This window comes from Scardinius erythrophthalmus, assembly GCF_964197995.2.
Source record: "Scardinius erythrophthalmus genome assembly, chromosome: 17".
Taxonomy (NCBI): domain Eukaryota; kingdom Metazoa; phylum Chordata; class Actinopteri; order Cypriniformes; family Leuciscidae; genus Scardinius; species Scardinius erythrophthalmus.
In genome coordinates, this window is record NC_138237.1 from 31,661,872 (window position 1) to 31,680,172 (window position 18,301).

At 37.0% G+C, this 18,301-nt stretch overlaps 1 protein-coding gene across 2 annotated transcripts in view; it reads left to right on the forward strand.

The window, feature by feature from the left end:
- The window catches only part of ammecr1 (AMMECR nuclear protein 1), an 80,306-nt gene that overhangs the window by 15,879 nt on the left and 46,126 nt on the right, over positions 1–18,301 (forward strand). For both annotated transcript variants that reach the window (XM_081390640.1, XM_081390641.1), the window contains exon 2: positions 4,833–4,943. In XM_081390640.1, the coding sequence (XP_081246766.1) occupies positions 4,833–4,943 (111 nt within the window). The remainder of the gene's footprint in view (positions 1–4,832; positions 4,944–18,301) is intronic.

The window sequence follows — 18,301 nt, forward strand, 5'->3', positions numbered from 1 at the left end:
TGGGTGAGCTTAAAGGGAGCACACACTGTGCTTAATTGGAGCAAAAACATTTTTTAATTAATAAATATTAAATTAAAATTTAAAGGAAAATATTTAGCTAAATTAATAATCTAGGTAATGTATTAAGTTTATACCAATTTTAATATGAACAACTATTATAGACAATATCTATGAAATTATGCTTTTTCTAATTGATGTCACACTGAAGCTGTGTGATTGTCATAGTAGTGCACCCTTTAAGCTCACCTAACAATAATATGAATTCTTTAAAAATTACAGCAGTTTAAAACCACAGACTATCAATAAAATGTAAAATTATAATATTATGGATTTAAAAGTACAAGCCATTAATTCCTGTGAAGTAATATATTAATGTAGCACACAATCTTATACAGCTAGTAAGCTAGCTATGTTCGTATCATCTGGGCTATGTTGCTAAAACTATCTTTTAGATCTAACTGTAATTATTTCCCACATCCAGGTTCCAGGTTATAATATGCAAAAGTCTAAACATTAATCTCTTAATTTTGCAATAAGAAGATGTACTTCTTCAAAATAAAGGCTTAAACATATAAAAAATGCACATCTGAGGGGCTCCTCTTCTGGTGAAAGTTTTCAGACAGCTTTGAAAATAGCCGCCAGACAGTGTGAACACATGGACACACATATCTCAGTGTGCAATGGTCTGATTGGTTTAAAATTACAGGAGGTATATAGTAACAAACACATCAATTGGTTAATACATCAAATAGGATAATACATTGCTGTTTCTTTTTATAATCTGAGCTCCAAGATGGTAGTGTGCTTAATGGGTACTTGAGCTTAATAGGTACGTTTACCCTATATGACATTCTTCTTTCAGACGAATACAATTGGAGTTATATAAAAAAATGTCCTGCATCTTTTGCAGCGATTTTTGTGTGAGCATATTAGGGGTGGGAATCTCTAGGCATCTCACGATTCGATTCCGATTCAGAGGGTAACGATTATCGATTATTAACGATTTTTTTTTATTTTATTTTTTTACTTGGTACTTTTAAAGCAAAGTATTTATGATGACCCATAACGAACTTACTTCCAATACTTCCTATATTAATTTTATTAATAAAACAAATGGAAGTGATTTGGCAAGTCAACTGTAAGGTTACATTTGCCAACATATGTCCCAACATTGCAAAGAACCAACAGGAAAATAAATGTGTGCCTGTACTAGCAGCGTACTTTTAGCAAATTATTACAAACTTCAGCATATTCTGAATCTCTAGCATTTAATAATAGACTTCTAACCAACATCCTCTTATTATTTCCAATGAGCAATATAATCCTTCAGACAAAAAACATTTTGTTGTAGCAAAATCACAAACAGTTTTCATTCAAAAATATAGAATGATGTACCAGCAGCTCTCATACAAATATAATGCTGGACTTACGCATATTCTTAATAATTAGTAATATACAAAGCCACTCTTATACACAACTAAATAATAAAGAGTTATGACTTGAAATGTTTGCTGTATACCACAATTAAAAAACAGCTTATACAAAAAAAAAATGAATGAACATCTGCAGAGAGCACAGTCAAAATGTAACTTTTTGTGACTGAAATTGCACATATTGCAGTATAACGTACGTATAACAGATCGGTTTACACAGTGTACTGATGTGAAAACTAAACAATACAGAAAGCAGCTCTCATACAAAAATACTAAATAGGTAACAATGAAATTGCCAATTTTACATACGTTAGCTTTTAACGAAGAAGGTGCCGTTCGAATTGGCGCTTAGCCATCATGTCTGTTATGTATCTACGCGACTCTGTTATATGTGCGCGCCACGTACTGTCCGCGCACTGCACGTCCGCCTAGAGTTCCGCCTTTTGCGTTCTGTCAATATTACGTTATTAGAAAAAAAAAATATATGTATTTTTTTAGAAAATCGATTTTTTGACATTTGTGAATCGATTCAGAATCGTCCTCGTCCGCATCGCGATGCATCGAAGAATCGATTTTTTCCCCCACCCCTAGAGCATATCAGTGAACATCCCTGACCATTCGGTGAGTTTCAGGTCTTTATAAACGAAAGTTTAATGCGTTTTATGAAGTATTGTTCCAGTGCACCTATACACCCATTCTAGAGGTTTTGGGGAAAGCGAAAGAAACCTAAAATTCTTGGGACAGCAGCATGTGTCCACATTTTAATCTTAACCGTTCTATTTCATCAGAAACGATCTGTAAACAGGGCTTTAAGTGTAAAATACCGAACTTACCCTTTAAAATGAGAAGAGTTATCATTACCAACCTCTCGAAATGAATTATATAGATCCGGGTGTCGGTCTTTCAGGTGCTTTGCTATATTAGGCAGCGATCACACCTGACGCGTTTTTCAGGTTCGAAAACGCGACACGCGAGGCACACAGCATTACATTAACACAGAACGAGCAGTGCGCTGTGTTTGTTACTGTATGTTGCTAGGCAACCACTGAAACCGCTGTCCTGTCAGTCAAGTAACCGTCAAATCAGCCTTTTATTAACTTTATTTACTTTGTTAACATTGTGGTAGTTACGGTTCGTGAAGTCGTTAAGCTCCTGGTAACCCGCGAGAGTACCACAAGTTTATTATCCTCCATCATCGCACTCTCCGGGCCGGGCGTTCAAGCAACTGTAGCTTTTCATCACTAAAACGGAAGTCCGCGAGGCGCATAATTTGCGTGCAGAGCGCTCGCTGGAAACCAATTGAAAATAGATGCTGCAAAAAACACGTCAGGTGTGATCGGACCCATTCACTTCACTTTTGCTATTTAACCAGAGCGAATCATGAGACAAGTGTGCGTGTGGTGTTTGTCAACGTGCCTTTGGAGAGAAGTGAAAGTGACAGTTCGGCTAGTATCGATACTTCGGCAAATTAGTATAGGTACCGTTCAGAAATTTCAGTATCGATATTTATCGAAATATCGATATTTTTGACAACACTATTCCCCACTAAATGTTTATTTTCACTAAATGTTCAGGTTGTTTTATAAAATTATTGTGCACTCATGATTTTTCTAAAATAACTTTTGGTGCTGTATTATCCTCTAACCTAATTTATAATATAATTTTTGTCATAGATTATGAATATAGCCATCTCTTACTGTGGCAGTCTTACTGTTGCAAATAGGGATGTCACGGTGCCAAAATTCCAGTAGTTGGTACCGATACCATTAAAATTTTACGGTTCTCTGTACCAATTTCGGTACCACAGCAAAATCTGTTGGAACTATTTTTTTATTTTATTTAACTATTTGAAAAAAATATTAAATTCAATTCAATGACTTAGCCTACTATTTATGACGGTAATCATAAGTAAATTATACATAAAAGCACTGAAGGCTACATGCTGTTTAAACGTAAATATTACTTCAAAAAATCAAATGAAACATAAGCAACCTTCAAATGCACACATTATTATTATTATTAGCAGTAGTATTTTTAATACATGGAGACATAGCTACATCTACTGTACAGTAGCCTAATATAATTATTTCTGTCAATTTCAAGTTAAACCGAACTTTTATTTTGACGGGTTGCCGTGAAGACCTTGGAGTTTCTGTGTGTGTATGATATGACGATAGTTTTTATCAAATTAAACGGTAAAATGCTCATGATGTGACTCTCAGAGCGGCTCTGGAGATGAATTTCATCATGTCATCATATCGTGAGGCAGCAGAGACTGAAAACAGCGCAAGCGTCACTTGTGCGTCTGTGTGTGTGTTTGTGAGGTAGGCTAAATGAAACCGCGCGTCTGCGCCATTCATTCACACAGAGACAAGCAAAACATGCAGGGTTAATATTTACATAGTCTTTTAGCGGTTCAATATTCACAGAAACTATATATATTGTGGTATATATAGCGGCCACAGTCCTAGTAAAAAAGTTAGTCTGGAGCCCCGCACTTAGATAAACACGGAGCGACTGAAAGCAGCTGCCTATTACTGGGTGCCGAATATACCCGGTACTCGGTACTACAGAAATACTGGTATCGACACATTTAAAAAATTTCAGTACCGACTTGGTACCGAAGTACCGGTACTTTTGACAACACTAGTTGCAAATAAATATCTTGCAAAATTTGTTTTGACGGAGATGGCTGGTATTTTTCAATTCCAAAGAATACAAAGCCGACAAAGCTTAAATTTATGGGCTCACGCACAACTCTCTCATTCGTCACAAATCCAAATGTTTGGCTGCGATGTAACATTTAATTGCTAACCTATTATTTATTTTGTAAACAAAGCTTTGTGCTTCACTCCTGTCATAATATTCATGGAAAACAGCATTCACATACAAAAAAAAATGTGTTTTGGCGGACCACCGCCGGTGCTACTCAGCCACCGTGGTGGCGCTTTACAACTGTAGTGGTACGGTTGTCAAGTTTACTGGTACAGCCCTAGTGTTGATTTGTTTTTCAAAAGCATTTCTCATAAATCGCTTACTGCACCTTTAATACAGTGTCCTCTGTATTTGATAAAATGATTATATAAAATGTCTCCTCCTATCTCCTTGGCATCTTGGTAACAAATTAAGCAAGAATTGGGCAAGTGTCATCTGTTTGTGCAGATTTGGATCTCAATCCTATTTGTGGGTGCAAAGCCCTTTTGTATGTGATTTTAGTGGAAGCTGAACAGACTCTGGCTTTTAAATGATTAATTGATTTTACTTTCTTCTGTGATTCTAGAATTAGTTTTTGTTGGTATACATTGTTTGCAGAATGTTCACACTTTGTCCTACATTATGGTCACTTGTTTAAGTCCTGATTTTACTGATGCTAATAGGTGTTCTTTTCTTTTCCAACAGCCCACTGTTTGTCACTTGGAAAATCGGCCGGGACAAGCGGTTAAGGGGTTGTATAGGTACATTTTCTGCCATGAACCTGCACTCAGGACTCAGGGAGTACACCCTTACTAGGTATGCCACATCTTTGAAATTCTGCTTTTCTCTCTAATATGTCTCCACTCATATCATAAAATTACTTAAAGCTTAATTTCAAGCTTATTTATTTAGATTTTTTTTTGGGGGGGGGGACTTAGATTAGATTAGATTAGATTAGATTTGGACTTCTAATTAGATTTATTATTAAAATATGAGGGTTTCCTGTTTTAACACATTACTGCATCTTGATTTAATTTCTCTGAAAACTTCTCTAAAAGACCTGCCCTTTTTAAAGTGGTGTGTTATTACTGCAGCATTAGACCAGCTCCCTTTCTTTCTTTTTTTTTTTTTAAGTTAACATTGTCTCACCCCAAACTATTGGTTGACCCAGAATTTTTAGGTTTCGAAATGTAACATTTTGAAAGCGCCACAGAGTTTACACCGGGGTGTTAAAGGCTGCGTTTACACTGCAGGCATAAGTGGCCCAAATTAAAAAAAATTTGACCCAGATCTCCACATTAATTGTGCTCCCTCTCTACTGATGATAATAACAATAATAATAATAATAATAATAATAATAATAATAATGAATATAGCTGCAAGCAGCAATTAAGTGGGCAAGCACAAAGAAGGCACAATAAGTCATGCAAGCATGGTTGGGCTTTAGAGCAACCGTAACAATGAGCAATTAAAGGCATACTAATATGATTTTAGGCAAAATGCCTGAAAAATTTAATAAAATCAGTAGTAATGAGATTTAATGGTTTATCACTTTTGACCAATAGGTGGAGCTGTTACGAAACTGATGTGGTGTGATCAGAATAAGATGACTAACACATGCAAAGTTTGGTGTCAATATGCCAAAACACTGCAGTGATACAGCCTCAAGAGACATTTTGGCATCATGCCTCAACTTTTTTGCTGCGCTATACGAAAACGGTTTCATCTATCGATACGAAATCCATAACTTTTTGTTGGGGTGGTCTGAAGATGATACGATTCAATTTTGTCATATTCTTTTGCGCATTATTAGAGAACGGGTAGACGAATTGAGGAAAAAAGTATTTTGTTTCTATCCCTTACGATTCTAAAGTTATTAGCATAAATGTGAGTGCAACTTTGGACAGTTGCTGGTGCTAGAGGGTTGAGTTAGAGATTTCAAATTTGCTATGGTGACAGTTTAGACTGTCCTCTATGAGTGTGCCAAATTTCATAACTTTCCCGCAAGCGGTTCTATGGGCTGGCAATGTGGGCAAAAAAAAAATGCACATGTACACTTGGCAAATAAAGCTCGTTCTGATTCTTAACCTCAGTTATAATTTTTAGTGTTCAAGTGAATAAGCAATGGGAATTTGCTTGCTTGACTATCTCACCTACGTGCATGTGCTGAATATGGTTACGCTTGGCTCTAGTGGAATTATGCCAGTTTGAAATGGCACAGCTTACATACAACTTTTCCGTTTTTTTTTTTCTTATTCAAAATACTCCCGCACATCAGTTGTCTTTTGAGCTGTCATTTCTGTGACGCATGTGATCTGAGGTAAAATAAAAAGATTAAGCCCTACTTAAGGTATTGGTAATTATTTTTCCAAGTGTTTTATTTTAATGTGCAATTTAAAATGCTTTTAAATATAAATGTAACAATGTTCAAGGCTTAGGGAAGAATGAGGAACCGGTGAACGGTAAATGGAAGTTTTAAAAAATAAAACAGAAGTAAACGGCAGACTGTGCTTCATAGCCGACTGCTGCCCATACATACACGCACCGTAAATGTCCCAGGCTTGGTCTTCTCTCGTCTTTTACTGTCGTCACTCCTCCTGTTATCCTTTGGAGCTCCAGGGACTTCAGAGTGGTGTAGCCCGTTCATTAACACTCGTGCCACCGGTCTCTCTCCGTTTCCATGGCTCGCGTCCTGCTTTTCACCGTATCATTAAAATGACAGTCATTTAAACAGTAAAATCTTGGGTATTTTTTTCCTGTGTTATCGACTATTGGTTTCAGTGTTGACTAGTAGCAGCTGTTCCGTTTAGTTGTCTAGTCTTGCACATCCCTTCTAAACATGTATATCATATCGCATATAATCATATATTTTAAATATAATAATAATGTAAATATCCTTTATCGTGTCGACTCATCCCTTTTCTTAAAGGTTTAAAGGCTCAAATGTGAGGCATATCATTTTAGAGAACTTTTTGTTTTTGTCAAAACCTGTAGTTTTTACACCAATTTTATGGTTTATGATGTTACCATGGACATTGCTCCACCCCTCCCATATGGTATTAATTTATAGTGCAATTGCTACATAGTTTTATATAATTAGTTTAATAATTAGGTAAATAAAAACCTAAAGACCTTAAGATAAATACTTCTGGACTTGCAAACAATAACTTAACACTCATTTAAAACTGACCTATGGCATGAAATTCATCTAAATTGAATTGACCTCATGGATGTGGCTATTGTGGTTTGTGGTCATAGTGGCACCTGCTGGCTGTAGTGAATGTGGCATTTTCAAATGACTTTGACGTAGTCCTTTTATATTTACTCACTTTAAATGCATATTGCTCGCCTTGTACAGTTTTCCTAAAGCCATCGGGGTGGTGGTGCCGGTCTTGGGCCCATATTCGTTGCTTGCAACTATATTTTTTTACTTTGTTACTGTACTTAAGTACGTGTTTCAAGCATCTGTACTTTATCAGAGTATTTGATTTTGGGAAACTTTTACTTCTACTTCTCTAAATTCCAAAGTGTAATATCGTACTTTTTACTGCACTACATTTCATAAAAACGTGTTGTTCCTCGTTATTTTGAACAGAAGAATTTGTTACCCTCTCCGAAATGCAATAGCGGTGTCCGATTTGTGAACAAGCTGATTCTTTTCAGTTAACCTTTTAAATTGGTTTGCAAAGCACACTAAACAATTCAAAAGTCTGACTCAGAATGAGCCAAGAACGGGAGATCCTCTAAGTTACTAATGCTGGATTTTAGGGTTTGTTACTGTAAATAAGAATCATATTTAGGTCACGACTGTCATTTGTTTGTGAACTAATCTGTTGTAAAAGGGCGAGCTGTTTAAGCCCATTCTATGAAATGCTTGAATGTGGACATGTCCACATTTGTGTTTTACTGTTTGAACTTGGTAGGTTTTAGGTAAAAACTAAACATAACTTTAAAATAATGCAAATTGAGGCCCATGCATCCTTCCCGCAGTCGTAGCAGTTTCAAATTGTTAATAATTAATATTGTTAACCTAGTATGTTTGAAATGTGTACACGTTTTGCCCTTAGTGACATTTTTTATTTTGTTTTGTTTATATTTGTTAAAACACATTTTGTTTTTCCTCAATTCTGTATACTATATTTAGTGATTTTTCGCTTGTTTGCACACTTGAATACATCAGTAATTATCAGTAGAAATAGTTATCAGTTTATGACAAGTTTGGCAATAAAATAAAACATTTTCTTGCAGATCAGTACATGTCTGCATAATCTTCCTTGTTCACTAGTGCTGGCTACTTGACATCATTATAATTCGTAATGATGTCAGACTGAGCTGTAACCTATTTAAGATCTATCTGTGTGTCTAGTACATTCATTTACAACCCCCTTCCCTCCCTGAAGTGGAGTCTGCAGGAAGGTAACCCTCCAGGAGCAGGGTTGGCTGCTTTAAGGAACCCCTGCAGTTTTCCCCCAAAATATTTGCTGAATGGTTTAATATCTGTAAATGAAGAAATTAAAATGTAAATATTAGTAGTGACATTTTACAGTTGTACTATAAAATACAATTATTTTTATTTAATACTCGATTTCTGACATATGGTACATTTATCTTAGTCAGATGTTGGTAAGTACTCTGACATTTGATATAACATCAGAATCGGCATAAATCAAGGAAGGTTATGTCACTAAGAAAACTAATTTGACAATGTTTTCAAAAGCTTTTCTGTAAAAAGCCTGATCTATTGAAAAACTTTTGTGCCAAAAGGTCAAAGCTTTTAAGAAAATATCACAATTTATGACAAATTTCAAAATGTCAGATACAGGCAATTTGTCTGATCCTGGCAAAATCAGTATCAGCTAGGGATGGGCAAGAGTACTTGAGAACTCGTATGTGACAGCGACGATCGATCATGAAAATTTAACCTATCAGAATATATATATTTTTTGGGGGGGGGGGGGGGCGGTTCCTGAGGTCTGATTTGTTAGCGTTAGACAGCATGCTTTCCCGGCGAAATAGTGAAACTGGATTTGAAAGCGTGCACTGCAGTGATGCCTGGAATCACTTTGATCATGAAATGCAGTTAAGTGCAAGATGTGCAGCGCCAAACTATCATAACATAACATAATGAGAACACGATTGTAATAGAATGTTGTAAATTATCTGCGCTTTAGTTTTTCAGCGCAAAGGAAGAGCACATCCACAACAAGTACACATCAGACTAGCACAATCAAGTTCATGTGTGCATTGGCATCCTTTTTTTGCAGATGTGAGTTGTAAGATTACTTTTGTTGTCTATATCTGATTAATCTCAAATATAAGACTCATTTGGTTGTTTAATAACCAGCTAGCAAAACGCTGCAGTTTACCGACCGTTCATTCATTTTGAGCTCAAATGCATTGACTATGATTGTGTTATTTGAGATGGTCAAAATCATTTTCAAAATCATTGATGATATTAATAATGCAGCAGTGTTATTTTTTCCTCATTTTTTAACAGTAAACCTGTTTTATTTAAAGTTGTTTCTCGTTGGCTTCGATAACGCACATTGACTGTAATCGCTTTCTATCATGAAAAATAAAATGATGTGTAAGATGTGCAGTGCCAATATACACGCCATATATAGCATTATAATGAGAACAGGATTGTGATAGAATTTTGTAAATTCTCGTTGCTTTAGTTGCCCGTGTATCAACTGCTAAGGGAAGAGCGCATCCAGAGTTTCCCTTTCAAACCATAGACTGTAAAAAACGAACACACTCGAGTTCACATGTGCGTTTGAGTCCTTTTGTGCAGATGCTAGTTGTAATGTTTATGTATCTAGGATATCTGATTAATCTCATAGGATGTGTCATAGAACGGGCTTCAGTTTTCTGGAGATAATTTACTCTTCAGCTTTACCTCAAGCAGCTATTCCTTTTAGATATTTATTTTTCGATAACATTGATGCATCATAATCTAGCAGTGTTATTATTTTTTTTTTTTAATCATACAGTGCATCCGGAAAGTATTCACAGCGCTTCACCTTTTCCACAAGTTATGTTACAGCCTTATTCCTTAATGGATTAAATTAATTATTTTCCTCAAAATTCTACAAACAATACCCCATAATGACAACGTGAAAAAAGTTAGTTTGAAATCTTTGCAAATTTATTAAAAATGAACAAATCACATGTACATACTTCACAGCCTTTGCCATGACTCTCAAAATTGAGCTCAGGTGCATCCTGTTTCCACTGATCATCCTTGAGATGTTTCTACAACTTGATTGGAGTCCACCTGTGGTAAATTCAGTTGATTAGACATGATTTGGAAAGGCACACAGCTGTCTATATAAGGTCCCACAGTTAACAGTGCATGTCAGAGCACAGACCAAGCCATGAAGTCCAAGGAATTGTCTGTAGACCTCTGAGACAGGATTGTATCTATGCACAGATCTGGGGGAGGGTACAGAAAAATGTCTGCAACATTGAGGGTCCCAATGAGCACAGTGGCCTCCATCCGTAATGGAAGAAGTTTGGAACCACCAGGACTCTTCATAGAGCTGGCCGTTCGGCCAAACTGAGTGATCGGGGGGAAGGGCCTTTGTCAGGGAGGGGACCAAGAAACCGATGGTCACTCTGACAGAGCTGTATGGTAGAGTGGCCAGACGGAAGCCACTCCTCAGTAAAAGGCACATGACAGCCTGCCTGGAGCTTGCCAAAAGGCACCTGAAGGACTCTCAGACCATGAGAAACAAAATTCTCTGGTCTGATGAAACAAAGATTGAACTCTTTGTCTGTAGGAAACCAGGCACTGCTCATCACCTGGCCAATACCATCCCTACAGTGAAGCATGGTGGTGGCAGCATCATGCTGTGGAGATGTTTTTCAGCGGCAGGAACTGGGGGACTAGTCAGGATCAAGGGAAAGATGAATGCAGCAATGTACAAAGACATCATTGATGTAAACGTGCTCCAGAGCGCTCTGGACCTCAGACTGTGGCGACGGTTCATCTTCCAACAGGACAACGACCCTAAGCACACAGCCAAGATAACAAAGGATTGGTTACAGGACAACTCTGTGAATGTCCTTGAGTGGCCCAGTCAGAGCCCAGACTTGAACCCGATTGAACATATCTGGAGAGATCTGAAAATGCCCGTGCACCGCTCTCCATCCAACCTGATGGAGCTTGAGAGTTTGAGAGTAAAAGACTTGAGGCTGTAATTGGTGCCAAAGGTGCCAAAAATGTAATACATTTGCAAAGATTTCAAACAAACTTCTTTAGAATTTTGAAGAAAATAATGAATTTAATCCATTTTGGAATAAGACTGTAACATAACAAAATGTGGAAAAAGTGAATCGCTGTGAACACTTTCTGGATGCACTATACGTTCATGTTTTCATAGACATGTTTTCATGTTATTTTAATTTGTCATTTTTATTTGTCAACATTAATTTTTGTCAATATCAACCGATTCAGCATGACCCAAGGAATCCGCAGAGACCAAGGTTAGGATTTTCTGACAAATATTTCTAAAGTAATGAGCAAAAATATTATTTTCAGATCTCATGGTGCTGTTCCCAACTTTCGCATGTACCCTCAGACCATGGTTATGGAATGATTATCCGGACATTTTTCAAAAGGAATTGCAAATTGTATTTGCAATTGCGTTTTCAAATTGTGCACGCATAAAATGTGACATAATCCAAACGCAAATGCAAATCGCGCATTACCGTTTGCCTTTTCGTTTAAGCGAACGCACAGTGACTGCCAAATTTAAAATGGAAATGCAAAGTCCGTTTGCAACTGTGTTTCCCATATCTTACGAGTCTTGACCCTGTCATATTTAAATAGCAATTTCAATTACCACGTCTGCTTTTTCACTTTCTCAGCGTCGCGTATGTAGCCAGCCAAAACTCAAATGAAATCGCAATTCCCTTAGTATTTCCATTTCCGATGCCTTACACGGAAACCTGTCAATCAGCGTCAAGGGTGGGATTATGCTATGGGGCGTGTTCGTGTTGGGACGTGACGTCACTCAAAGTCGACGGTTAAGAGGTGATGCCCTGAACAGACAGACGCCGATTTATTTTAAACAATGGAGGTAGTTGGTGAAATTGTGGAGGACCTTATGATGCTCGCGCAGCAAGTTGATGACAGTACATCCTCTACAGATGTCCTCTTACTCAGAAGCCATTTCATTTTGGATAAGTTAAATGTTTTCATGGCCTTGACCAACAGCAACATCAGTAATGTTGTCTTCGCCAACCTCAGTGAAGTAGCTAATAATAGGCTTTTTGTGAAGGACAGGACAACTAAAGAACCTGGACGTCCTTTACTGGACATACCACAAGAGATGAGTGTCGGTGCTAGGTCTCACCCCTTCAAATAAGTGTTCTCAATTTGCGAAATTCAATAAAAATGCTGTCTGTTGCAGTTAAACCTGTGTGTGTGTGTGTGTGTGTGTGTGTGTGTGTGTGTGTGTGTCACTAGCGGCGCAGGATTTTGATTGTAGGTGAGCCTCCAGAAAACTGGATGGGCCAGTTAAAATAAGCCAAAAACAAAAACGGGTTCCCCTTCATCTCCGTTTCAGTGCTTTTCTGCGGCACCGAGGACAGCGACTAACTATACCTGAATTTAATGCGTAGTTAGCATAGGTTTAAAAAAAAAAACGGATTTTTTTTTTGCTGCTTTTTTAAGACAATTACAGTTTAATTGAATTTATTGTTTAATAAAATTATAGGCCTATTATTTTTTTAGTTTATTAACAGCAACAACAGCTGTAAAGATGAAGTTGACGATCGTCATCTCCATATAGTGAACGCGCCTATAGAGAGAAATGCACATCATGGATTACATAATCAGAGAGTAGCCTTCGTTTTAAATTGTTAAAAATACATTTTGGGCTTTCTTAAGATATATTTCATGTCTGTGAGGCATACATTGAGTTTCGTTAAGTTAGGATGAGAAGAGATGCGCTCCTGTTCACGAGCAATGCAATGACCGCGCGGGCCCCTCAATGATTTTATTGTCTGCTATATTTCCTTTTTAATTTATTAAATCCAGGCAATAAAAAAATTATTGGTTGATAAAAAAAATATTAAAATTAAGATACAATTTATACAAAACGAAATTCACTTAAAAAGGCTTTCTACAAAACAAAAAGTGGTCAAAATCATGTCTGACCCACATCTCTCGATATATTGCGCATCCTATCTTACTCGTGCGGTTCACTTTTCATAATCAACATAGATGAAAAAAAAACATTATAATATTTTAACAAATATGAAACTAAATGAGCTTATTTAATGGCTACAACATGTATACAGACTCTCTATTTGTACAAATTGCTGCACATTCATTTTATTCTGAATTTTGCACGCATAAGTTGAAAGGTATTTGTTTGCATGCATAGTAAAACATATCTGCAACATTTATCAAGTTCACTGATAATTATGTCACTAATTATTATTATCACTAATTATTATTATCACTTAATGAATAATGTAACAAGGACAAAGCATGTAAACTGCGTTGTTTAGAATTGAATGGATCGCAAATAGATCCGAATGAAGAAACGTACAAAACCATAGTAGAAATGGATGGGCCCGGACCTAAAATGTAGCGCCGCGGCTGGTGTGTGTGTGTGTGTGTGTGTGTGTGTGTGTGTGTGAGAGAGAGAGAGAATGTTTGTTCCACTTTACATTTATGGTGTAGTCTATTTGTTTAGATTTATGTGGGATTTAATCATTTTAAATTAATCTCAGCTGTGAAATGGACAAAAACAAAATTATACATAGGCTACTTTCAGACCAATTAAATCAAACCCAGGTTTTTTTGTGTGTTTAGACAAATAATGTAACAAAAGTCACAAAATTCCATGACACTGAGATAAGGGAGATATGTTTTTTTGAATGGGGGGAAAATATCAAATGAGATCCAAACAGAACCCAAAGACAACATGAGGGTTTAAGAAATATTCATTTTAAACTAAACCAAAACCAAGATTAAAGATAGAGATTAAGACATAAAGATTATCTCAGTGTCATGGAATTTTGTGACTTTTGTTACATTACCTACATCTGTAGAGGATGTACTGTCATCAACTTGCTGCGCGAGCATCATAAGGTCCTCCACAATTTCACCAACTACCTCCATTGTTTAAAATAAATCGGTGTCTGTCTGTTCAGAGTATCACCTCTTAAGCGTCGACTTTGAGTGACGTCACGTCCCAACACGAACACGCCCCATAGCATAATCCCACCCTTGACGCTGATTGACAGGTTTCCGTGTAAGGCATCGGAAATGGAAATACTAAGGGAATTGCGATTTCATTTGAGTTTTGGCTGGCTACATACGCGACGCTGAGAAAGTGAAAAAGCAGACGTGGTAATTGAAATTGCTATTTAAATATGACAGGGTCAAGACTCGTTAGATATGGGAAACACAGTTGCAAACGGACTTTGCATTTCCATTTTAAATTTGGCAGTCACTGTGCGTTCGCTTAAACGAAAATGCAAACGGTAATGCGCGATTTGCATTTGCGTTTGGATTATGTCACATTTTATGCGTCCACAATTTGAAAACGCAATTGCAAATACAATTTGCAATTCCTTTTGAATAATGTCCGGAATATCATTCCATACATGGTGCTGATGAATTTAGTAGTCAAATATTTTTGATTGCATTGAACTTCATCTTTAAAATGTACATTTTCTTCTTGGGGGTTATATTCTCGGGACCCCATAGAGGAACAAGAAGGGGAATTCCCACCTTAAGTGATTCTTATGGGAGGGATTTTTGTTTAAACATTTTTTAAAATTACATTTATCTTACCTAAATGTTTGCTCACTCATTGTATTTCTATTTTTACAATGGGGTAATGTTGTTGCTCAATAGTTTATACAACACAAGGAAGCTTGATTTCAATCTTTGAATTAAATTGAAAGAAGTTGTGCAAATAAATACAATAAAATAAAGATACAAGTGAAATAAAGAGAAATAATGAAATACGTTTTTTTGGGGTAGGTCTAACACTAGTATTCAGGTACAGATATAATATAGAAACTGAATAAAAAGTAATCAAATGTAAAATAATAATGTTTTATCAACATTAATGACAGACACTGCTGCTGTCACTTTAAGATCTAGTGCATGGATCCATGTTACGTTTTCTTTATCAACTACTTATGTTTAGAAGTCATAATTATGTTTATTTAAGACATAATCGACTGTGTTTACGAGGATACTCGCGCCAAGACCAGAATTTTTTGACCGTTAAAGCGCTATAGCCTAAAGCCTGTTTTATACTTCTGCGTCGAACTGCCGCCGTAGCTACGTTGTAGGCTGTGTGTAGCGCGCGTACCCTATGGCGTACCCTGACGTGCACCTCTCCAAAAATGTAACAACGCGTCAATTCTACGCGGACACAAGCGCGGTGATTGGTCTGCCAGAACCCCTCCCTCGGGTTTCACATGCTCCCTAGGTGCGCGTCAACGCGGACAACGACACAGAAGTATAATTTAAAACCAACACGTTGCCTACGGCGTATAGGCTCCGGCGTAGGTCCGACGCAGAAGTATAATGAGGCCTTAATCCGTGCTCAGTTTTGTTACTAGCAAGCTGTTTGTGATGCTGTATGTGCGCAGAGAAAACCATCTTTCAGAGAGCGCGCAAGTACTGAATAGTTTAAAATCGCTTGAATGTGTAAATTGGTAAGACTTAAAAAGACGACCAAATGATAAACATTAGTGACGATGCAACACTTGCCCTATTGGGCAAGTGGCAATTCCGTCAACTGTCCCGACTCCAGAAACTCGAGAGTCTGGTATGTCCGCCTGCAGCGCGCTTGACGCTTGCCTTGTGCAGATGCAATGGGTGATGTGTAGCTCATTTTGAGAGAGAGAGAGAGAGAGAGAGAGAGAAGAGGCAGCACCGCTGAACCACTCGCACTGTTTGTAAAAGTTAAAGTTTAAATTACTGATTTGATCTTATAATCTGTGTGGATTCATTTACTCATACAACCTACATGCCAATGTGATTAAATGTTTGCGGGAATTTCCCGCATTAAGTGCAAGACCTCAAATGATTAATGATGAATGATGAATTTAATCGAATGATTAAAATTATGCTCAAAATAACCACATCGAAATTCAAGCCCTGACGAGTCTCACGTTCAGAGTGCCATGTGACTGAACTTCTCCACGTGCTGTCTTAAACATTCCTGGTTAACACTGTTTAGGAGGAAGTTGACCTCCAGTTGGTTTACTTGAAGTTGCCTGTGCATATAACTTACACGTGTACATGCATTGCCTATAAAGAACATCTTAGACACATCTATCTCTAGCAGTTGCTTGACCTTGCTTCCATGTCATCCATCTGTAGATCTACAGCCACATTCTTCCCGCAGCAGGGACGGAGACACCAGAGCAGATGCTTGTGCCTTGGCTCAGTTCAACCCAGTATTCGCTGCCAAATTCCCACTTCTCCATTTTCTCATTAACTTTGTAGCAGCTTATATAACCAATAACAATGTCTGTTTTCTTTTTTTCTTTCTATGTTATGAGTATAGTAACGAGTAGATAGAATTTAGCATCACAGGTGCTGCTGCCATAAACGTTTTAATTCAGTACAATCGTTGCATGTCTTTCTAACACGATCATTTGCTGTAAAGTGATGGTTCACCCAAAAATTTAATTATCACCTGTATGCATTTGTTTCCTGTATGCAAATGTCAATTTTTTTTGTCCATACAATAAAACGTTAATGGGGTCCAGTGTTGTTTTGGAAAATGTTAAAATAGACAAATTAAAATATCAATATTTAAGTTTCTTAAGTGTATTTAGATAGATACATTAAAGGGATAATGAACTGCATTTTTAATTTTTGTTTTCTGAGCTGTATTTTTGTTAGTAGCATTTTTACATCAAAAATATGATTTAGAAATAAAAAGCCATATTCTACCCTGATTTAAAGGTGGTATCAGTGATTTCAGGCCCAAAAATATATATTATTTTTTTCCTAACGATCCGCTAACTGCCCGCCCCATAAGCATGCCGTCAAAAAAACGCGTCTCTGTAGGCAGCCTAGGCTCTGAGATCTGCACACAAAAACAAATGGTTTAGCCAAACAATCAAAACCAAAACAAATAGTGTTCCAACCAATCACCGACAGGGGGAGGGTGTTGTGAGGGTTTGAGCCAGCTTTTTCTTCAGCTCTGACTTTGCGTGCAGCCGTGCACGAGCACAAAACCTCACAACACCCTCCCCCTGTCGGTGATTGGTTGGAACACTATTTGTTTTGGTTTTGATTGTTTGGCTAAACCATTTGTTTTTGTGTGCAGATCTCAGAGCCTAGGCTGCCTACAGAGACGCGTTTTTTTGACAGCATGCTTATGGGGCAGGCAGCTAGCGGATCGTTAGGAAAAAAAAATAAAAATATTTTTGGGCCTGAAATCACTGATACCACCTTTAAGCCCTCTTATTTGAACACTTAGTTAAAGGGGTCATGAACTGCATTTAACAATTTATTTTTTATAATGTTCTTTGAGGTCCACTTATAATGTTAGCAAGATTTTTACATCAAAAAACATCCTAATTTAGAAGTAATAGGTTATTTTCTATCCTGTTTTTGACCCTCTCTTTGAAACACTCCGTTTTGATAGGCGTGCCGCATTCAAGACTTGGAAGTAACTTGGGTAACAGTTTTGCATATTTAAATAATTTTCAACATACCCACTACACGTGTGGAATTGTTTTGAAAACTTCCGATGTTCGCCATACATGTTGGAGCCAGAGTCTAAACCCGAATCAGAAGACGAACCTACTCCTCAAATACCAAGGATACTGCAGTCTGCGACATCTTGGTAATCATCTTTATTTATATTTATTCATTATGTATTTGTGAGGTAGTATTGTATTTTATTACATTTATATTAGTGTAAAAATGAAGACACTACAGAAAGGTGTTTATCTTGTTGCATAGAAACATTTGCCAACTGTGAAACATATATGCATATTACATATGCTTATTACATTATTACATATTGTAGTGACAAATAAAGTTTAAGTACTTGGAGTTACCACCCTTATAGTTGACAGGATAACTTGCGGTTTTGTATAAATGAAGTATGAATGAATGTACCATCATTTGTCGCACTGTCATTCTTATATTCATGAGTACATATCAAACGATC